This window comes from Podarcis melisellensis (genome assembly GCF_964234715.1).
Source record: "Podarcis melisellensis genome assembly, chromosome: 5".
Taxonomy (NCBI): Eukaryota; Metazoa; Chordata; class Lepidosauria; order Squamata; family Lacertidae; genus Podarcis; species Podarcis melisellensis.
In genome coordinates this window covers 62,679,625-62,703,149 of record NC_138537.1, presented here as the reverse complement: position 1 = coordinate 62,703,149, position 23,525 = coordinate 62,679,625, and the positions used below count along the sequence as shown (strand labels likewise).

The 23,525-nt window shown below is 42.7% G+C and overlaps 1 protein-coding gene across 14 annotated transcripts in view; it reads right to left on the bottom strand.

Moving 5' to 3' along the window:
- The window catches only part of EXOC6 (exocyst complex component 6), a gene marked incomplete at its 3' end in the record, with an annotated part of 93,582 nt that extends 74,877 nt beyond the window's left edge, over positions 1–18,705 (bottom strand). For 7 of the 14 annotated variants that reach the window (XM_081913254.1, XM_081913252.1, XM_081913253.1 and 4 more), the window contains exon 1: positions 15,093–15,242. In XM_081913254.1, the coding sequence (XP_081769380.1) occupies positions 15,093–15,175 (83 nt within the window). In that variant the 5' untranslated portion in view covers positions 15,176–15,242. Of the gene's footprint in view, positions 1–15,092; positions 15,243–18,420 lie in introns of those variants that run through there. The other 7 variants (XM_081913256.1, XM_081913258.1, XM_081913263.1 and 4 more) reach the window with 4 other exon arrangements.
- Positions 18,706–23,525: the final 4,820 nt, after the last annotated feature.

The following is a 23,525-nucleotide window of genomic DNA, read 5'->3' as shown; positions in this document are numbered from 1 at the left end:
ATCTATCATCTATCTATCTATCTATCTAATCTAGCTATCATTTTCAGGACCCACTCTATTCCTATGTCTGTAATTCATTAACTGTTCCTAATACTGAATTTTAATTTGTAGAAACCAACCCTGGTGAAGGGTGGGTAATAAATTGAAAATAATAATAATAATATTGTAGATACTTATCTATAGAGGAATAATCAATTATGGAAACTAAGGGGGAAATATAAAACAGAGAAATCAACAGTGATTTACAGCAAAGGGAAGGCCAGCCAGAAAATTATCGGAAATACATACTAAAAAAACTGATACAGCCTCCTGAATACAATTACTTAAACCAGTTGTTTGTGATCCTTACCTATATGTGTACTTACAATGCACCCCACCTTTCTCAAAGCATTATTGGCCCCATTTTGCAGGCAGAACACCAACACAGAAAAAGAAAAAGAAAAGAAAATGGGTTCCTGATAGCAAAAAGAAAAGTGAAAATCCACCATGTATAAACTGCAGGAGATTGTAGTTTTATACTGTATAATGAAGGTCCTCCAAGTTTTCATTATAGATGTAATGTGTTGTCTCAAGGCATCCTGTCTTTCCAAAAAGATCATAATATACAATATATAAAAGTGCCCACCCTTTCACAGGCCATTTGCTGTTCAATATGAAGGTAGTACAGAATAAAGCAATCAACTGTCCATAGCCGTTTTGTGCTACACATGGAAATAGCACCATCTTGTGGGAGTTATAATACATCATTTCTTGCAGTGTCTCATGAAACAAGAGAACCTTTTGCCTATCAGCACACACAATAAAGTATTTTTTTGTATTGTCTCAAACTCTGTGATCCAAGAGAAATATGAAACAATATTTAATGGGTATGAGTGAACACAAATTTGAAATTAGTATTTTCTTTAGTGAAAGAAGAAGCAAGAAGGTCGCTAAACACTACCGCTGTTCACCCTCCAGTCACTTAGAAGAATAAAGGGGTTTCTTAAAAGTCTGGTTTATGTTGGGTTCATTTTAATGCATTCTGCATATCTTGTGTGCTGTTGGCAAGGAGGCTTTTTAAAAAAATCTTAAATTAAAATGAATTATTGTGCATTACCCCATTCATAGCACACACAAGTTGTTGAAGTTACATATGATCAGTCTTAATGTTAAACTGCTGACCTATTTTCCTTTTCACGTGTTTTAAAACTCTTGTTAGGCAGTTTACTTATACACAACCTTTGTTTATACATCTTTCTGTTGCCCATCTAAACCTACTATGCAGTGATTTCTGAACAATACCACATCTTCTTTTCTGCTCCTTTTCCATTTGAATTAACAGATAATGCAGAGAAGAACCCGTGTTCTTTATGAATTTACCATTTCCTCCAAGCCTGTACTCCTGAGAAAAGAAAGACTTACAGCATTTCAAATTCATAGGATTTGTTGTCTTTTCATCCAAATACTTCATTACCTATCCGTGAAAAATTCTGCTGATAAGAAAGCCCCACAATAGTACGATTTCATGCAGTACAGTGGTACCTTGGGTTACATACGCTTCAGGTTACATGAGCTTCAGGTTACAGACTCCGCTAACCCAGAAATAGTACCTCAGGTTAAGAACTTTGTTTCAGGATGAGAACAGAAATTGTGCTCCGGCGGTGTAGCAGCAGCAGCGGGAGGCCCCATTAGCTAAAGTGGTGCTTCATGTTAAGAACAGTTTCAGGTTAAGAACGGACCTCCAGAACGAATTAAGTTTGTAACCAGAGGTACCACTGTACGTACTATGCTTTTGTTTTATTATTCACTGAAGTTCATCAATATCATGTGAACACTGGAGGGCAGCACTCCTTCACACAAGGTGTGGCTTACTGAATAAAATGAATCAGCAACACTTAAGGGAACATATAAGCTGCTTTATACCATTGGTCTGCCTAGCTCAGGGTGGAGTGACTGGAAGCAGCTACCAATTGTTTCAGTGACGACTCTTTCCCAGCCCTACATGGAAATGCCAGGGATTAACAAGATCTTGGTTGGGATACTACAGGTGCACATTAGGCCAGATTATAGTATAAAGCACCACTTACATTAATCTCTGAAGGCGACAAGAAAATTCTCTGAAAAGTTATTCATCATTGGCACATGTACCCTTGTTTATTTATTAATTTATTAAAGAAAACAACTTGATCAGAAGATGCAAAATGTTGGCAAATGCAGGGATTTGGGATCTCACTTTCACACAGTGACGGACCTCTCCTTAAACAGGTTCTGGGCAACTTTTTGGTTTTTTTAAGGCGACTGAATAAATAATTCTGCTGGACCCAAAGCTCAATCTCATCTCAATCCACAACTAGACAAGGAGATGGTCGCATAAAAACCCCAATTAGATAAAAATCCCTCTTGACAGAAGCCGAACGTTTACCATCACTAAACACTGGAGGTCTTTAAAAGCTGACTTAATGGGAGTAAACTGGGAGCATACCATAACACAAATAATTGTGGCCTGGCTATCCCAGTCCACAAACAGATGGAGCTAGTAAAGCCAACTGGTAAAGGTAAAGGTAAAGGTGAAGGTGAAGGACCCCTGAACGGTTAAGTCCAGTAAAGACGACTATGGGGTCGTGGCACACATCTTGCTTTCAGGCCAAGGGAGCCAGCGTTTGTCCACAGACAACTTTCTGGATTGTGCGGCCAGCACGACTAAACCACTTCTGGTGCAATGGAACACCGTGGCGGAAGCCAAAGTGCACAGGAATGCTGTTTACCTTTCCGCCGCAGCAGTACCTATTTATCTACTTGCACTGGTATGCTTTCAAACTGCTAGTTTGGCAGGAGCTGGGACAGTGCAACAGGAGCTCACTTCGTTGCGGGTATTCGAACAGCCGACCTTCCAATCAGCAAGCCCAAGAAGGTCAGTGGTTTAGATCTCAACACCACCCGCGTCACAAGGGCATGGGCACTCACATCACCAAGGCCACCTGGGCCTCCATACACAAAGCTAGATCCAGGATATGCTCCTGTTCTTTCAGAGCAGTGCAACTTAATCAAGAAGAGGACATTTTCCCAGTTCTTGAACATGAGAACAGCCCACCCCATCACCTCCTTCTTGTCAGATTGAGCCTCAGGTTATTGGCCCTAATCCAGCCCATCACTGCATAAGTTAAGCACCTGCATAGCCTCACCAGATTCAAGCTGAGAGATACTGGGCCTCATCAGCATCCTAATGATGCTGTGTCCCAAATCCCCGGATTACTCCTAGTAGGTAAAGGTAAAGGGACCCCTGACCATTAGGTCCAGTCGTGGGTGACTCTGGGGTTGCGGCGCTCATCTCGCTTTACTGGCCGAGGGAGCCGGCATTTGTCCACAGACAGCTTCCAGGTCATGTGGCCACCATGACTAAGCTGCTTCTGGGGAACCAGAGCAGCACATGGAAATGCCGTTTACCTTCCCGCCAGAGTGGTACCTATTTATCTACTTGCACCTTGACGTGCTTTCAAACTGCTAGGTGGGCAGGAGCAGGGACCGAGCAACAGGAGCTCACCCCGTCGTGGGGATTCGAGCTGCTGACCTTCTGATTGGCAAGCCCTAGGCTCTGTGGTTTAGACCACAGTGCCACCTGTGTCCCTAGTACCCAGTAGGTACATATAGATATTAAACAACATGAGTGACAGGACCCCACAGCATAAAAGCCAAGGGGTCAAGCAGAAGTTTGGTAGCAGCCCTGATGAACATCCTTGATGCCTATTCTCAGGGTTGCTAACAAACTTTCGTTTGTTCTAACTACCAAATTCCCAACATTGATCCAGCCTCCTCATATATACAACCAGTCTCTGCTGAAACACGGAAACAAAAGTAACTAGAGCTTAGCAAAATATGGTTCTAGTTCCATGCCTGTCTAACAAAACTGCTATTAGACCGTAACCTTGAATTGTGCATGCAAGGGGAAGTTTTCAAATATTCAAACAAAGCTCACTGGACCCTGAAACACACACACAAGATACTGCATTTCAAATTGGATGCTGTCCAAACCATAATTAGCATAACCCAAATGTGACAGTACAAAAAACAACAACAACATTACATTATTGCAGCAATTTCTCAGGAAGCCTTGCCACAGCTTCTGCTCTAACAACCTACCAACATATATTTGTGACTAATCACCAGCTCCTGATGCTAATTTTTCCTGTATTTCATGTAGCTTTCTGAACACACACCCTTAAAATCTTTCCTAAAATGGTGCCCAGGTGCTTCCTGCAATTCAACAACCGATTTAATATGGTCATATTCTCAATCCCTAAACAGACTTTCCACTTGCAGACATTATCTCTTCCATCCCTGTTAAAAAATAAGTCACTGCTCTACTTAGAAGATTACAACATGCCTAAAGAATGGAATCTGCTTAAATTTTGCAAACAGGGGAAGATAATTTATTAATCTTAGTTCTGCCTGATTTGGCACGTTTTCCTGTATGTGCAGTTTCTGTGAATTGTTCTCACTAATAGTATCCTGTTTCTATGAGCAGGAAAGGGCTGAGTACAGTTTGTTAGTTAACATTGCTTCCTATAACCAGGGTCAATATTCTGTAGTAGTGACACTACAGCAGTTATTGTTCAGTCTGGATAAGCGTGTATCACACTGATGGCTGTTAATGGACATCCTTTGTAGTGAAATGTCAACGGATAATCAGTAAACCCAGATTTGCAATGGACTTCCTTCTTCCTGTTTTTACAGCGCAAAGCAAGGAGATGCCTCTTCCTGCAAAGCTTTTGTGCTACTTACCAATTTTATACAATAAGCCTTCCCAGTAATAAGCAAGTTTGCCATTTTGTAACAGAACAAGAAACTGAAGCCCACATTCTGTTTGCAAAGATTCGCTTCAACCGATTGCATCCAACATGAATCCTACTCATCGAGTAAATCCACTAAAATGAATTTGTCATGTCCATTCATGTCAGTGGGTTTTCTCTGAATCAGATTAATGTTGGTTACATCCCAAATGCAGCTCCACCTTTGCAGCAAGTTATCAAACTATTTCATTAATGGGAAAGCTGTTTACAAATTTAAGTGTTTGCTTTAAAATTTTAATTTATCTTGCCACCACCCTTTCAACTTAACCCCTGTAAATCAGGCCAGACAGAGAACACCCAAACACACCTAGCAATGTTGTGCTTAATGCTTAAGCTCCTCTTGATATGTCGATAAAAAATGAACAAGAAGTTTACGAATGGGAAACTGGTAGAATAGGTTCGTTCATATACTACCAGAAAAATATCTGAAAATTGGCCTTGATTGTACACTAAAAGATCTACATTGGCTCCCAATATGTTTCTCCCAGTATGTTGGCGTTGACCTTTAAAGTCCTAAATGGCCTCAGCCCTGTATACCTGAAGAAGCATCCCCATCGTTCAGCCCGGACACTGTGATCTAGCTGCGAAGGCCTTCTGGCAGTTCCCTCACAGCGAGAAGTGAAGCTACAGGGAACCAGGCACAGGGCCTTCTCAGTAGTGGCACCTGCCCTGTGGAGCACCCTCCCATCAGACATCGAAGACACAAACAATTACGGTATACTACTACTCAAGTGACTGGTTGGGAGTTGTATTTTATATCCCAAACTCTCACTATTTCTGTTATCTCAACCTTGCAATGAATAGTAAGATTCACAAGAAACAGATAGGGTATTAAACTGTAATTTATGCTGTGACAACTAAGCTCATGCTCTTTTCTGGGCACAATGATGCAAACGCCGCAGACCAATACTTTAATAGTGACAGCATGGAAATCTTTCCAGCAAATGCAGTCACAGGATCCAGTAACATTCCTGAATGGACCTGGAAGCATACCCATTTCCACATAATTTACTTTCAACACAGAAACCCCAACACAAAGCAAATTCCCATAACTTACACATTCACTTCTTACAGCAGCCTCTTTTGGTGGCTTATCTTACACTGCCACTTTTTTACCGGCTTCCTACATGAAAACAAGCTTCCATGATATCATCGTTCAGGCATTAAGAGCAATATTACTTCCTAGCACGCTTCTGCAAAATGGACATTTTCCATTAGCATCCAGCAAGTAATACAGCAAGAAGAAAAAAGTGGACCTTAGGCCATTTAGCCTGCCCAGCTCTCTTTTGGCACAAGCCAGTAAACAAAAAGACCAAGCTATGAAAGGATGTATAGCAGGAACAGAGCTGTGTCAGGAACAGAGCAGTCGGTGTGCCCATTTGAGTCCTGCAGAACAGCCACTGCCTGCTACCCATTAGCGGCCCAGATTTATACTTGTTTTATTTTAAAACAAGCAATGAGATTTCAGTGCATCTTCTCCACCTGCCGCATGAGTGGGTTGGCCCCTGCAAGGAAGAGACACAGACCCCATTCCCACCTCGAGTCCTCTGATACACACAGAGGACTTGTTATCTATGTTTGGGAGCAGCCAGAAGCAGGAAGAGACTATCACTAACTACCCCTAAAGGACAAGAAGAAAACAGTCCTTCTCCTTCCATGAGTCCTTTGGATTCCACAGAAGAAGAGAAACACTTTTGTGCCATGCTTTGGAGCACCTGAAAGTGGCCAATGACACTTTTGCTGTCTTAAATGTTTCATGAAATGAGAAGTTGACTAACCTAGCTCAACCCTAGTGCTAGAAGGGAAAGGACCCATTGAAGGTGATAGGTAGGTGGCTTCACCAACAATGAACATGAGGATGCTTGGAGAGCAAGGGGAAAGAGTCTATTTTCCATGTATTCAAGGACATCACCTATGCCACGTTTGCACATTACAATACTCATCCAGATCCAGGCTCAGCTGCTATCTAAATGTACATTCAGATGGAATGAGGGACACAGGAGGAGTGTGGGGTAAAAGACTAAACTGGTTTGGTGCAATGAAGAAGCATTTACTAAGATGCATGGAAAGTCAGAAAGACTGGAGCATTTGTTCACTATTTCACAATGCATAATAAAAATCTATCAAGGTTAATTTTATCAGGTCTCTTTGATCTTTTTAAAAAGGATAATCAACATTTCATATTATTTGTTGGCAGTTCCACATTTCTCTGATTAAGTCTTTATAGCAACAATAAAAGCTTTCCTAAAGCACACATGGAAAACACATAAAATAATACATGATTGCATAGGCATGATTATGCGCATCACACCATGGCAAAAGCAGGTTTGCCCTAAGTATACAACCAACAAGAGAAATATAGCCAAACATGACTTGCTTCCAGGTTAGTGTACACCCACCATTGCAAATCTTCACATTTACTCTTTACACTTTTAGACATGCACTTAAACAATGTTAGTTGCACAGACCTAAAAAACAAGTTATAAAGCATCCTTTACTGTAGTCACTTGTTAACTAAATAAAAGTACTGTATGAATGAACTGGCAGGGGGAAAACTGAACCTTGTGCTCTTTCGGCTGGCAAAGAGAAACTAAATTACTTCGTCAACATTTTGGTGACTAAATCTTAAAATCAACATTTATAACTGTGGGAATCAACTAACATCATCTCAGATCAAGATTTGGCCACAACTATTGAAACTATAGCAAAATAAAAAGCTTTTAAAGCACAGCACACAGCATGTTTAGACAGGACTTTCCCTAGCTGTTTGTGCGGAGTATATCAGCCATGCACTTGAACTTGCTATACTTGATCTCTAAAACTATTAATTTCAGTTTAAGAGCTAGAAGACAGATTAGACTCTAGATACAACAGCTTTTAAGACTTACTAACAGCAACCCACTGACATCAAAGAGGCACCTGTAAAATTACGATTGTATACAATGTATTATCAGACCAAAACATTGAGGGCAGTGAACTTATTCTACATGATTTTCCCAAATACCAGTTACTTTCTAGACCTAACCAAGTGTTAAACACACCAGCCATGTCACACTACGTAGCCCTAACAAAAAACTGTGCTTGCTGACTAGTCCCACCTCCTGACATCTGTGCATACAGTACAAATGTATGCAGCTCAGATGTTGGTCTTGCCCATAACACCATCAGGTAATTCAAGATTGGGGGGGGGTGTTATTGTACCAGTTTAGCAATGAGATTTATATCGCCTCCATCCCCCATGGTCATTGTAACCCGCTGGAGTTCTAGCTTCAAATGTTGGGTTGCAATTCTGTGCACAGTTATGCCTTTGTCACTTATTAAAAGGAAATTTACATACATAAGACATTGCAAAACCTTAACAGCTGAAATAACAGAGCTTGACAGAACTTGAATATTCTGTGGAGGTCAGTACCCAAACCAGACAGTACCCAAACCAGAGTAATTCTTAAAGGAAGCAAAGATGACCTTATGTACACATTTGTCCAAAGCAGAACCTAATCATATGCAGTTGAGCGAGAGTTCCATTGCACAGGGAGACATTTTTCCTCTTACTCTAGCACTGACAGAGGAAGCAATGGTAAATACACACTGCAGGGTTATTTATAGGCAATTGGGCTACTAGAACTAGACAGCTATACCTCGCTTGTCTGGTAGATGCCTCACTTACCTTGCCTAGGACAGTTTTAGCCATTCCATTACTCCAGGCAGAAAGGCAAACAACAGAATATTGTGGCCCTTTAAGGACTAGCAGATTCACTGTGGCATAAGCTTTCACAGACCACACAATCCACTAAGTTTGTGCCATAATTTGGCTCAGTGGTCCTCAGTGGTTCACTAATTTCAATAGGTTGACTCTGCAAAAATCTTAGTTGAATACCACCTTTTGTCTTTTCTTTTAAGTTGCCCCAGGACTCCTGGTAGCTTGTGCTACCCTTCTGGAAATGGTTACAACAGAAAAGGAAATCCCTTACAAAAGAGATTTTCCTTCTACAGCAAGCAAGAGGCCTTGGAAAAATGTTCTTTATTTGAGTTCACAAAGCAGTGAAAGTCAACCCTAGCTGGTTTTAATATAAAAGGGCAGGGAGGAAGAAAGCCGAAGGCTCTGTAACAATATTGCTCAGCTTAATCGTCTTTGAAATAAAGGAATATTTACAGAGCTTCAGCAAAAATCCTCCTCCCCCAGTATTGCGAAGACCACCACTCAAGCAATATGACAGAACTTAATAAAAACTACAATTATTATTTTTAATTTCTTGCTCTTCCATTCTTAAGTTATTGGGTTATTATCAACACCATGAGTCCAAAAAGATTATGTTTCCATTCTAGAGATAACCTGAAAAGAAAAGAGGCTCCAATACCTTTTCTGTTTTGTATCTCTCACAAACAGCACTTACTTGAAAGTATATCCAAATGTATTCAACTGGATTTCTCCCAATACGAATGTGAGTGTGAGTGAGTGAGTGAGTGAGTGTGTGTGTGTGTGTAGTTGTTCCTTCAGTTCTAAGCAATTGCTGAGAGAAGGAAGAACAAACAGGTAAATCGTCTCCAGCTATTGACTGCTAAATCCTCTGCCAGTTCTATTACCAGTTTCTTATATTAGGTTATCTTAAGCCGTGGAATTAGAAATTACACCCTTTCCCACTGCACATCTAAAGTTAATGTTTCTCCTATCAGCTCACTCCGAAACCTTTATTATTTCTGATGGTTGCCTCAGTTTCACTGAAGAAAGCAAAATGCAATGCTGAAATCTGAAGTGACTCCAGAGCTTAGCGTGGCTTAAATCCATCTAAAGAAGAGTCAAAGGAAAACATTGGCCCTGCACATATTTGATTCTATATGGTGTTGTGCCAATTCTGAGCAAAGCAGACATAAAACAGGCGTAGGGAAAGCCTCAGAGAACACAATCAGCAAAGAGGCTACTGTGAAGCATAGTAGCGAATGGTATACTGGGTGCTGTTAAGTGATGAAACCACTGGGAAAGAATCATAACAACATCCCTAGTGCCTGTTAGAACTGCTTGGTCTCCCTGAAAAACAAGCTTCGTGAAATCTCACTTTCTGTTCAAAGAACCCTAGAGCCACTTTTGAGCAGGACCATTGTTTCTTGGGGCCCGAGGTAATGACTGTCCTTATACCATCCTTCTCAAGTTCACTGAACATCCAAACATCAACAACAGCAATGTGTACGCAGGTGCCTTAAGCACACACATGACTTCCTTTGAAGTTCTGTTGTGAAACTGAGAATTACAGAGCATTAAGTGAGGCATCACCACATAATTTGAATGCAGTATTGTTGCAAGAATGTACTGGTGTTTTTTTGATCTAGAAAACATGGGCCCATTGTCTTATGCTTCCATCTTTCACCAATAACCTAGAGTCAATGAAGCCCAGGTATCAAATACAGTTTTTTAGTGTGGAAAATGTCTTCAATAACTGTAACCTGAATTTAATTTAATTTAATTCACACAGCAGTAGCAAATATACAACTCTGCATGATTTCTTTTTTAAAAAAATGGATATTGGGGAGTTTTAGACTATGATATAAGAAAGAAAAAATAACTTTCAGGAAAAAAAATAACTGGGAATGGTTAGTGTGTCAAAATAGGACCTGGGAGACCAGAGTTCAAACTACCACTCATACATGAAGTTCAATGGGCCAGTCGGAACATCTCAGCGTAACCTACCTCACAGGGTTGTTGTGGTGATTAAATGAGGCAGAGGAGACAGCCGCGTAGCAACCCCTGCCAGCACCTGGGGTGGACCAAAGGTGTTGATCTTTTTCCACATAGCTAGCATTTTTGAAGGATGAACAATGGCTCTGCCCCCCTGCAGCTCTCCTGCTGCCAGGCAGCCCCCCCCCCCCCGATGCCCAGTAGCCACTGTGCCACCCCCCGCCCCTGCCTAGCTGTGCCACTGGGCGGAGAACCATGTATAGGACCACTTACTTGGTCGCAAGCCCCATGGAACATGGTGGAATTTACATCTAAAACCATGATGAACAGAAGAGTTACAGGATTAGGCTGAAATTCTATAGAATACAGTGGTACCTCAGGTTAAGAACTTAATTTGTTCTGGAGGTCCGTTCGTAACCTGAAACTGTTCTTAACCTGAAGCACCACTTTAGCTAATGGGGCCTCCCGCTGCTGCCGCGCCGCCACTGCGCAATTTCTGTTCTCATCCTGAAGCAAAGTTCTTAACCTGAGGTACTTTTTCTGGGTTAGTGGAGTCTGTAACCCGAAGCGTCTGTAACCTGAAGCGTCTGTAACCTGAGGTACCACTGTACTGCACTTTGAGCTCCTTGGGGAAAAGGTGAAGCATAAGTGCAACAAATAACATAAAAGGTATTCCAGCAGAGAAGTACGGGAGACAACAATATCAGATGCTTACTAGACATAAATTGGGGCAGGGGTGGAATGGAGGCCCTGAAATAGGCTCTCCAAAGAATTTAACCATTATCCAAGCTCCCGAAAGCTAAAGTTAGTTCCCCATCTCAGATCATCTTGTGTTAGACCCCTGCCTTATTTCGCTATACTGTATAAAGTTGGTGAGTAGTAAATTGAAAACATGGATATACGCGGGTGGCAAAGTAATTTTTACTTGTTCAACTTCTTCCCAAAGCTACAGTTAAAAAATGTATCAGTATCTAGTTTTGCAAAGTCACTACTGTACATACTATGTCATTCTACCTGCAGACTTGCAATGCATTTTAGTGAAGAATACTGTGTTTCAGTCTCTGCAAGCAACTTCTTATGACACAAGGTATACGGACTGTATTAGAAAACCAGGTCCTTATGTCTAAATGATATATCTGCTAAAGGCTGTTTGTACTAAAAAAAAAAGTGTGTGAGAGTGTGTGTGTGTGTGGAGAGAGAGAGAGAGTATACACACATGCACACACAAACCTTGTTCACAGTAAATATTTAGCCTAAGTTCCAATACACTTTTTGCCCTATAATGCAGAAAGTGCCTTAAATACTTTTCATACTGCAGTAGCACATATATATATAAGCTTATTAAATACTGGTGGGAAGCAACAGGTTCAGCTTTGCTAAATATCTATCTATTTCAAAAGTTTTAAGAGGGTTTCTACAAGCCTAGTTAAAACAGCCATAGCACTGATAGGAACAAAATATATGTTTTAAATGCAACATAAGTTGTTCAACATATCCCGTGCTAGTAGCATAGTTGGTTGTAGCAAGATGTAACCCATTACTGTTTCAAATGCATTGTTACAATGGTTATATAATAAATTGTTGCACACACAAATCTGAAGTCGTAAACTTTACCAGGCAAAGAGTGGATTTCCTATCACATTGTGCAAGAATCTCTTCCACAGAAAATTTGCCTACACAGCTGACTTACGCACAGCATTTCCAGTGGTTCATAATTCTACAAGAGGCAAATAAGCAGTGCGCACAACATGAAACTCCTCTGGGCATATAGAACATAGGCGAGAATGGGAAACCTAGATAGATAGGTATAGATAGATAGATGATAGATAGATATAGATCAGGCATAGGCAAACTCCAGCCCTCCAGATGTTTGGGACTACAATTCCCATCATCCCTAACCATTGGTCCTGGGAATTGTAGTCCCAAACATCTGGAGGGCCTATGCCTGAGATAGATGATAGATCGATAGATAGATAGATAGATAGATAGATAGATGATAGATAGATAGATAGATAGATAGATAGATAGATATAGATAGATATGGCCAACAACCCAACAGACACTTTGCCTGTAGAAAACCTAATGAAAGAAATGGGTTTCTTTCAAACCTTGTGCAGCTGGTGTCCCTGCATCAATCCCTCCTAGTGTAACGGGGAACTGAACGAATTGCTTTTGGGAGACTTGTCTACTCATAATGAAAATAAAAGTTTCATGAAGGCAGGTATTGATTTGTTTTTCAGCTTTAAGGAACTTCAGTTCTGGCGACAGAATGAGTGTGCTCACTTTTGTAATGGGCTTCCAACCTCAGTGGAGCTTGACAGCTTGTTTAAGATTTTGACTGGATTCAGTATGCCAGAGCAGAAGAGAAAGAGCATAGAGCCTGCATGTAGCACAAATAGAGTACAGAAGCAGAGTGTTTGGAGAGGATCTTGCTGGCAATCTAGCCCCTTGCTGGGTGCAGGAAATGCAGAGTTAGAGCACGCGCACACACACACACACCCAACAGCTGGCTGTCTAACCTCTACTTGAAGACCTCCAGCAAGAGAGATACCTCTGCTCCCAAGTAATTGGTCCCAGTGCCAAATTTCTCCATTAAAAGTTTATCCTACTGTTCAGCCAAAATCAAACGTCTTTTAACTTAATCCATTAGTTCTGGTCCTGTCCTCTGGGGAGCAGAGAGCAACTATTTGCCCTCCTTTCTGCAATGGTCCTTAGTTAAGTGAGGAGTCCTATCATGTAACCCCCCCCCCTCCATCCTCTTCTCCAGCCTAACCATATCCAGTTCCTTCAACCTTTGCTAACAGGGAAAGCAAGCCCTATCTCTGAACATCACCCCACTTTTTCCTCATCCTTACACTCTTTCATTATTTCCCGATTTAATATTTCTTTTGTGAATTCAACAAGCAAGCACTGAGAAATGGGGCACAGCATCTTCTACCTGAACACAATATTAGAATCAAACATATCCTCAGTCTAGACCAGCATATCTCAACCTTGGGCTCCTGCATGTTGTTGGATGACAACTCCCATCATCCCTTGCTAGCAGGACCAGTGGTCAGGGATGATGAAAGCTGTAGTCCAACAACAAGGTTGAGAATGACTGGTCTAGGCAGATGACATAATGAAACATCAGAACCACTATGCGATGAAACATCTACCACCAAAATATATCCTAGCTTCATGCTGTAGAACTGTCCCATGGCACAAGAGAGGTGTGTTGCAGGCAAGATGAAAGGGGAGGAAAATCACTAAGACCTAAAGTTATTCTAGCCACCAGAGAGCCACCTTTATCTTTGCGGAGATATGCTCACTGGATGGTGCAGCAATAAGTAATTAGTAAAGATTTGCCCCAGTTCTTTGGCACAGGTTGCAACTATAAAGCATGTAATTAAGATTCAGGACATTGTAGTGAGAAACAATAAGAGCAGCCTCGTTTCCACATAAGATTAGTGAACACAACACTTTCAAAGGAAGCCGATTTACAAGTCCAGTGACTACATAAATAGCAAGACACACCCACTGGCTTTCACAGGTCCAAAAAAATTACAAACATCCAAACTGTTCCTCCAACCACAATGGGTAATACGAAATCCAACTCTTATGTTCCTTCCAATATATTTCACAACTATTTCACACAAGATGAGGCAATAACCAGAGTCTATCAGATGTAAGCTTTGCAAGTGCCAAGGAAAACAAAAATGGCAGAAGAGAGCTACAAAAGAATTAAAAACAAACGTATTTTTGTTTTTATCTTCATGATAGCTACAGGGATACTCTAAATAAGTAAAACAAATACAGTGCCAGAAAAAGTCAGGCCAATATCAGTTGCAGAGGAACTTCAGTAACAAAACTAAAAGGTAGGGGTGTTTGTCAGGACAAATGGATAACTACCGAAACCCATTTCACCCTAGCATTTCACCTAACAGGATTTTCCAAAAAGGTGTCTCCCTTCTTCATTTGATAGCTCATTGGTCTCCAAACACAGGCAATTAGTACAAATTCAGAACTCAAGAAAGCCAAATGCAGCTTCTCTAGAGGAGTGCATTTTCTCTCTCATTTCAAGGAGCACAGAACTGAATTTCTCAAGACTATTGATTAAACCGATATGCCTGTCTTGGGAGGCCAGGTGAGCTGTCAGATAATGAGGAAGGAGGAGGAGGAAGGCAGACCTCTCGCCCTCCCCTTCCTTTCGGTTTAAAGAAGAGCCTGCAAAGGGCAGAGGTGAAGTGTCAGGCTGAAATAGGTACAATAGACAAGATACACGAGAGAGGACGACGACAGAGGAACGGGGGAGGGGGCACCAGCAAGACAGACCACCGCCCCAAGACGTTGGGAAGGGCAAGAAACTCCACAGGAGGGAGGACTTAAAAGGCTCGGAGGAATCTCCCTTCCTGAGACTTGGTAGGAAAGGGGGCACCTCTCCCTAGAGCCTGCTCCCCGCAGCCAATGTGCGCGTGTGCCTGGGGAGGAGCTGTCATTGCTCTGGCTCCTGCTGTGGCAACCAGAGAGAGATGGGGGGGGGAGCGCGCGGGGGGGGGAGCCTGGCATGTGCAGCCCCTGCGCCTGGCCGGGGAGAGCCTCCCCCGCCCCCTTACCTCAAGGTGGGTCCCACACAGGCCGTCTCGGTGCTCTCAATCTCCTGCAGGATCCGCTCATGCTCCGGCAGGCTCTCCGCCATCTTGGATGGGAGGGAAGCGAGCGGAGGCGCGCAAAGGGCGAGAGCGAGGAAAGCGAGGCAGCCCGCGGGGGAGGGAGGGAGGCTCGAAGGGGCGGGGCGAGCCGCTGCGCAGAGGAAGCGAGCCAATCAGCGAGCCGGAAGGAGCCGTCGACCTTCGGAGGTGCCCGCCTCCTGCAGAACTCCCTCGGGGCGCGGTGGCCCGGACTGGGGCGCGGGGCGCTCCTGCTGTGGCAGCCGGGGAGCTGGGGCAAGGAGCCTTCCCTCGCTGCGGGTCGGGGAGCCGCTGGAAGGCGCGGGGTTGCTGAGCACCAAGGAGCTCCTAATTTGGAGTCAGTGGCACAAAGTTCAAGGGGACGTCCTTCCCCGCCCAGAAAGCCTGTTTCCAGCCAATGGGCTGGGGGCCTAACTCTGCGCATAGCGCTAGGCTCTGCCCATCTCCGCGCCTATTAATTCCCTTTCTCCAACCTGTCCCTGCAGCCCGATCCTGTGCGTGCGTATTTGGAAGCAAGGGTGCTAACTTGAATAAAATATAAGGGGCTCCTGCACAATCGATCACGTAACGTGGTGCACGTTACACCATCTAAATGGCAATGTGCATTAACTTGGGTGGGCGATCCCGTCAAATATTTTATTAGAGGGGGCGAAGCGACTTCGGCCCCCAGGAGTTGGCTCCTATGCTTGGAAGTAAGTCTTGCTCGCGCTTACTTGGAGGTATTCGGCCAGAAGCCTGCTTACATGAAATTGCTGAGTCCAACGGGACTTACCCAGCCTGACAGCCCAGCCCTAGGCAGAGGTCGGCGCACCAAACCCCAACCGGGGAGGGAGGAGGGGCATCACACACTTAGATGCTCCCAGCTCTGTACAGGACTGGTTTGCGCTCGTCTAAAACGACTTGGAGGCGCTTCCAGACGACCTGATCTCTGAGCATTCGTCCTGATTGGTCTGCAGAGATATTAGACGGACGATGTTGGCTGTTGAATGAGCGTTCCCTCTTGTTTGTTTACGGGGAGGTACTTTGCGTCGCTTTCCTTATTGCAAACGTCCGAGGTTTGTGATAGTAAAGCTCCCACTCCTCCACAACCTGGATTTGTCGGTGTGTGGGCTGAATCCCACCTGAAAATATCGGCAGTCTGGAAACGCCCTCAGATGGTCGCTGAAGTTCTGTCTTTAGAAGAGGTGGGTAGGATGGGTGTCTAGTTATCCTACACTAAAGCGGTACTCTGCACACTCTCAATGGGTCTCTCCTTTTTATAACAATGCCTTCACATATCCCAGAGTAGAACACTAACAGTGCAAACACTTTCTTGATAAATACTTATTTGCATTTATCACTTTGAGCCACTGTATCTGGAAATGGGTTGGTAAATACCTCATAGGTGTAAGAAGGAGAGAGGGTAAGGCAGCACAAGCTCTTTGAACTGAAAAAGGCAGGGACCAAAATAAATATATATATATATTAAATTGCTTTGGTTTCTCATAAAGCTAGGCCCAGTTGATGTCCTCCTATGCTTACTTGCAGTTCAACCTGAAACACTATTCAGATGAGGAAAGGGCAACAGGAAGAAACAGGTCAACTGCATAGAGAGATGTTAAAGGGTAAAGGGACCCCTGACTGTTAGGTCCAGTCGTGACCGACTCTGGGGTTGCGGTGCTCATCTCACTTTATTGGCCGAGGGAGGCAGCGTACAGCTTCCAGGTCATGTGGCCAGCATGACTAAGCCGCTTCTGGCGAAACCAGAGCAGCGCATGGAAACGCCGTTTACCTTCCCACCGGAGTGGTACCTATTTATCTACTTGCACTTGGACATGCTTCCGAACTGCTAGGTTGGCAGGAGCAGGGACCAAGCAACGGGAGCTCACCCTGTCGCAGGGATTCAAACCGCCGACCTTCTGATCAGCAAGCCCTAGGCTCAGTGGTTTAACCCACAGCGGCACCCGCATCCCTCTAGAGGGATGTTAGGGTTGCCATATTTTGAAGAACAACAACAACAGCAACAAAAAAAGACACATTTGCCAGCGCCTGAGGCAGGAGGGGAGGGGGAGCAGGTGCAATCTACAATATCCCTTCAAAATATACCAAAACAACATAAAAAGTAGCCTGGTCCCTGGTTCGGCAAATTCAAGAATTCCACCCAGACAGAAAATTTACCCCTTAAAAAGAGGACATGTCCTAGAAAAAGAGAACATATTGCAATGCAAGAAACATCCTCCTTTCCTCACAGATCCAGGAGAGAATGAGGCAGTGTTGCTACTATGGTTCTTCCATAATTTTTCAACAACGTTCTACTTAGAGTGAAATACAAATAGATATTAAAAAATTGCTTTTCCACTTTATTTACATCAGGTGAAGAACATATGAAACAAGGGGGAAGTTAAATTTGCTAAAACTGTGACATGAAAATAAAAATATCCTGGGTGATGTGCAATGTTTGTCCACTGTTTTCAATGGGTCTACTCTGAGTATGACTTAGTTGGCTCTCTCTCTTAGTTTTTCTAGCAGAATCATCTTTGTAAACTGATCCTTGTGGCAGCAGAGCCATGCTATTTTTAAAAAAACCTCTGTCGGGTACTAAAAATAAACTTGAATATGATACCTTGTAATCAAATATATAATATGGCCATGGAAACGCAAATGTATTTTTTTTCTTTTTTATTCGCTAATTGCTGTATTTTAGCCTATAGTAAGTTAATGTGCTACTGTGAATGTCAACCCTTTCGGTATTTCACTCTGCACTAGCTGCACAAATACCTTTTAATCATCAAAGCTATATCTGCATGTGTATGAAATGTAATCCACTCCCTGGGGGTTGGACGGGGGGAGGGGGACACACACCTATTTTTCAAATATAACATTTTCTTAGACTCCAAAAACAGGGGAAATAAAGAGTATACATTCACAGAAACCAAACCAATACCATCAGCAAATCATGTGCCCCAATGCAAAGCTGCTTCCAGCACAGAAATCCAAATAACGCCACTAAACAGAAGAACTGAGTCTTAGGAAGAATCTCGCCTTAACTTATGGAACCTAAATACTTTTCATGGAAACAACACATTTCATTAAAATCAAGGGATGTGCTTCAGTTTCAGAGGTGTCCATTTTTACTGGTTGTTTTAGGAACAGCTAAACCTCTACTGAGGTCGGAAAGAATGATAGGATAGCTCTGTATAACCAAACATAAATAAATAAAGCCACCCCCACAGGACAGAATAAAGTGCATTCTTTGCGATATGATGCTACTTACCCTAAAGTGATTCCTAGAGGCAGCTCCAAGTACTTGATCTCGCCAAGAACAGTTTCATATACGTTATCTTTGTTTTCTTCTGCATAAAATCCTGCTGCGTTTGGGCTGGTATTTATAGCCATGGTCAAATATTGAACTGTTTCAGTGTTAAGGGAGGACCTTCTCCTCTCTTATTATTATCACTGAAATGAAAAATGGTCAGCAATGAGAAAGTTAGAGATGAGAAAACAAACCCTGGGTTGACTCTGGCGGTCCTGAAGACGTTCTGCACGCAAGTGCTGTCACAGCTGTCGTTCCCCTGCCAGCGCTGGTAACCTTTTGCTCATGACTCCAGTCTCAGTCTTCTCCTTGAAGCCAGGTCTACTTAATACATACCCATTTTGATGTACAGTAACAGGCAATATATTAACTAAAACACTACGTGTGCAAGATATTTTTACACAGCCATAAAGTACAATAAGAACCTTGTAAAGTATACAATTTTGGGGGGGGAGTTTCCCTCCCCCCATGTTTATTTTCCCTTCTACACAGGTTCTGTTTCCCTCCCTTCCTTCCTTCCTTCCTTCCTTCCTTCCTTCCTTCCTTCCTTCCTTCCTCTCTCTCTCTCTTCTCTCTCTTTCTCTCTTTTACAGTGGTACCTCAGATTAAGAACTTGATTCGTTCTGGAGGTCCATTCTTAACCTGAAACTGTTCTTAACCTGAGGTACCACTTTAGCTAATGGGACCTCCTGCTGCTTCTGCGTGTAATTTCTGTTCTCATCCTGAAGCAAAGTTCTTAACCTGAGGTATTTCTGGGTTAGCAGAGTCTGTAACCTGAAGCGTCTGTAACCCGAGGTACCTCTGTATTTAGGTCTCACCATGTTTAGTGCACATATAATTATGTATTTTATGAACTTTCAGTAAAGATGTTTTTTAATTAAAAAAACCACATCCATAAAGTAGAAATATACCCCTAGGATAAGGCAAAGCAGAGGGTGCTTTAAAATCAATGACCTTTTTAGCTTCTACATCAATCTCAGTCAGACTACTGTCACTCATCCAAAAGCATACAGTCATATTTTCCATGCTTGGCTTTTTCCTGTTGCCTTAATAAAAGTCTGCACAGGTTAAGGAAGCAGATTACACTGGGGGAAATACTGCAACATGTACCAAGATCAATGTGTGTTGTTCTGGGAACTTTTCATAGTGATCTCAGAGATGCATCTTGGCAACTATTATGCTAAAAACCAGAGGGGCTGCAACGAAATGTTGCAGCAGGGGAGTGCTTATTTTCAGAATTCCAACCACTCCTTTCTATTCTCGGTAGTGGTGCCCTTTCTGTGGAACACCCTCCCATCAGATGTCAAGGAGATAAAGAACTACCGGTATACAACTTTTAGAAGACACGTGAAGTCAGCCCTGTATCAGGAAGTTTTTAATGTTTGGTGATTTACAGATGGGCAGGGTATTAATAATAATAATAATAATAATAATAATAATAATAATAATATTCCCCTGCCATCCAGTTTTCTGTGTCTTCCCCCCCCCCATGCCAGTCAGATTACATGGCCATTAAAAAAAATGGCCAGATCTCACTGGGCTGGTTTTGTGGGGGGTCCCCTTTGGGGAAATTTGCAGTCAAACACAGCTGTAGAACAGTACTTCCTAGACTCTCCTCCAGTGAAGGAGGAAATGAAGCCTTATCTTCCTGTTCTTCTCTCTCTCTCTCTGCCTCATGTAACCAATGAGGACAGACACGCTTAAGCTAGCTCTGAACTTAGAGCATGTGTCTGGAGATATCTTTGCTGTATTTTCTAACCAAGAGTATTTTGCCTGTATTATTCTTGCTGCTGCATGGAACAATGCATGACTGAGACCTTGAATCTGTAAGTAATGCATTACTTAACAGTGTGGCATCTGCTCATTGCAAGGGGGATAGAAAGAGAGGTCAGCTGCTATGTGCAGATGTATGGGATAAAAACGGTATAGCAACCTATATTCCTAACACTATACTGCTGCTTAACTTTTGTGAGTTTAATCTCTGCTACTGGGGCTCTCTCCTTGCAGGAGAGTGTGCAAAGCCCCATGTTTATTAGTTCTCCACATACGTGGGTCACAGGGATACATTCTTATTCCCCAACACCCTTTGAGGATTTTAAAAATAAAAAACAAGTACTTCTTCAAACCTTGGGATCCCATCCACCATACTGCTGCCTCTCTCTTGTGTGTGGGTAGTTCTGTTTGGGCTGCATGAGCAATGATATTCAGGCTGAATTTTTTTTTAAAAAAACAACCCAAAAAATATATGGAACCATATGGAATTTAGAGTTTTTATTGCTTAAATGGATCTCATAAAAATAAAACCCCAAATCCCATTATCATCCATGATGTTTTGCTATAAGCAAAACATTATTATTATTTTGGCTTATTATTTGCCATTCACCCCAAAGTCTCAGGGCAAATTACTACAATTAAAAAACACCAACATGCTTGTTTGAGGCATATCTTCCCATCCTGCAGACTCCAAGAAACACCCTGACTTCTAATTATTATTTCAAACTACAGGCAACAGTGAGAGACCTATTTAACAAATTTAACAAAATAAGCATGCCCCATCTGCACTATACATCTATGCCACTTTAAACAGTCATGTCTTCCCCCTAGGAAACCTGGGAATTGTAGTTTGTTAAGGCTGCTGAGAGTTGTTGAGAGACCTTTATTTCTCTCCCAGAGCCACAATAACCACAATGGTTTTCCTGGGGAACTGTAGGAGCTACGGTATATACATTGTGACAATGAACAGGCCTCTGTCAACTCTCCCTGTGGGTTTAAGGTTGCTCCCTTCAGAATAATGCATACTTCAGTAGGACACAAGTAAGTTATCTTAGCCACATATGCTTGAATTCAACTGTATGTGCACATCACAGACAACAAGGTGTTTTAACAAATGTAAGGGGGAAATAACCAGAGGAACTACTGGTTTTGTGCAGAGAGAATGACCTCTTAAATCATTAACCGAAGACAGCATGCTTGTGGCTGATCCCGCCAGCCACTGGATGTCACACAAACACAGATGAAAGGATCACTTGACAGCAACCGTTGCCATCTGGAGACTGAACATGAACATGCAAAAGGTTAGGTATTAACTTCTAGCTTATTGGAGACACCTCTTGAAGTTCAATGATTATAAAATTATTAACCATAACAAAATAATGGCTTACTAAGGGCATGATTCAGCCGTTGCAAACAAGAGTGAGAAACACAGGTAAGGAGCTCTGCTGTGGCCCAATGCCAGTCACTGCCTCCAAAGAAAGAGGTATAATGGGGTGGAAGAGCTCATGGGGGGGTTTCAAAGGCTTAGTCAGGTTCAAGTTCACCCCCCATGGAGCATGGAGCTGTGGAACCCATGAGGACTCTGTCTGACTCCATCTCGGTCTCCTGCAAGCCTCTGGTACAGGGATGGAGAACCTGTGGACTACAAATGTGTTTCTGGACTATAAGTCCCATCATCCCTGACTATTGGCCATGCTTGCTGGGGCTGGTGGGAGTTGGGAGTCCAACAACATCTGGAGGGCCACAGGCTTTCCATCCCTGGGTTAGAAAGTTGGAATTGGACTAAGGGCATCTGACTTCAAATTCCTGCTCATCCATAATGCACATTGGACAATCTTTGGCTAGTCTCACACACATTTTCTTGGCCTGACCTATCACACAGGGTGGCTTTAAATATAAATGGGAGTAGCTTTTATGTACACTAACCTGACCTTCTAACAGGAAGGTTGAACTAGAAATGTCAGAAAGCAATTGTGAGCCCTATGTGTTAACCTGTAGTGTCCAAAGTGTTTTTCTCAGCTGCTTTGATCTGGCAGAAATGATGGTGCCCATACACAGATGATCATATTTTCCACTTGGTTCCTGGCTCCCTGCCTTATTTAATGCATGACTGCAAACCCACATCGTCAAAACAGTGGTGTTCATTTTGTTCCTGGATAAGTATTGTGTGAACGAACAGTTATGCAGCTGTGAAGACATGTTGTTTTTCATTCATCTAGCACAACGGTGACAGACAAGCAAGCCCCCCAATGGCCCAGTTACCAGACATGAGGCAAAATATGCGCATAGGATGGAGCAGGTGACAAAAGTTGAAACTGCAGGCCAAAATGGCACAAAACCTACCCATACAGCCAAAGGAAAACTGTTGCTTGTACTGTATAGCCTGGCAGAAGGCTGGTGATGGATGTTCTCTTCTCTATACTCTCTGGGAAAGTAAAGAAGCACAGCCTTTCTAACGTGAACATTGTTTACTGTAGATATTACCCACAGTGAATTTTAGTGTGGATTTTCCGTGGGGTATGTGGCCAGGGTAAAAATGACGAGGGGGATTGGCCTGTGATACTACAAGGATTAACATATTTATTATTATGTATCTACAGCGTTTATATCACACCCTTTAGCCAAAAAGTGACTTACAAAAATCAATTTCAAGACAAAGCGTGGATAGCTCAGTTATCAGTGGTGCTGATAACATCAATGTTGCATATTCGATCCCCGTAAAGGGATAGCTGCATATTCCAGCATTTCAGGGGGCTGGACTAGAGGATCCTCAGGGTCCCTTCCAACTCTATGATTCTATGTCTAGGCTTAATTCCTGCCATCAGTTTCATAATCTAAAAAGACATATCACAAGAGGAAAAAGGAATGGGGAGGAGGAGGGGAAAGCAAGCTCAAGCACATGTTCTTAAGTTTACAATTCTTAATGTTACAGCTTATGTCAGTCACGGTTCTGAACCTCCTTCCAACTCTACAGATCCTTTTGGGGGTTACGTTCATAAGAGGTGGCTCTCCAGGTAGTTTCACCACCCTCAGAAGTTTGGAGCGGGGAGTGGCAGCCTCTAAGCCATGCAATGCCCCCTCTCCCAGAGGTGTATCTGGCACCTTCATTATGTTTTGGAATCAGATGCCCAAAACACACCCCTTTACCCTGGCCCTTGACACCTGAGAGATACAGATTTTAGCACCTATCCTATGGTCTTGTCTTGTAATTTGTTTTGAACTGTTTTTCTTATTGAATTTTTAAAGTGCTGTACCCAGACTTTATGGTGAAGGCCAGGTAAGAAATAATAATA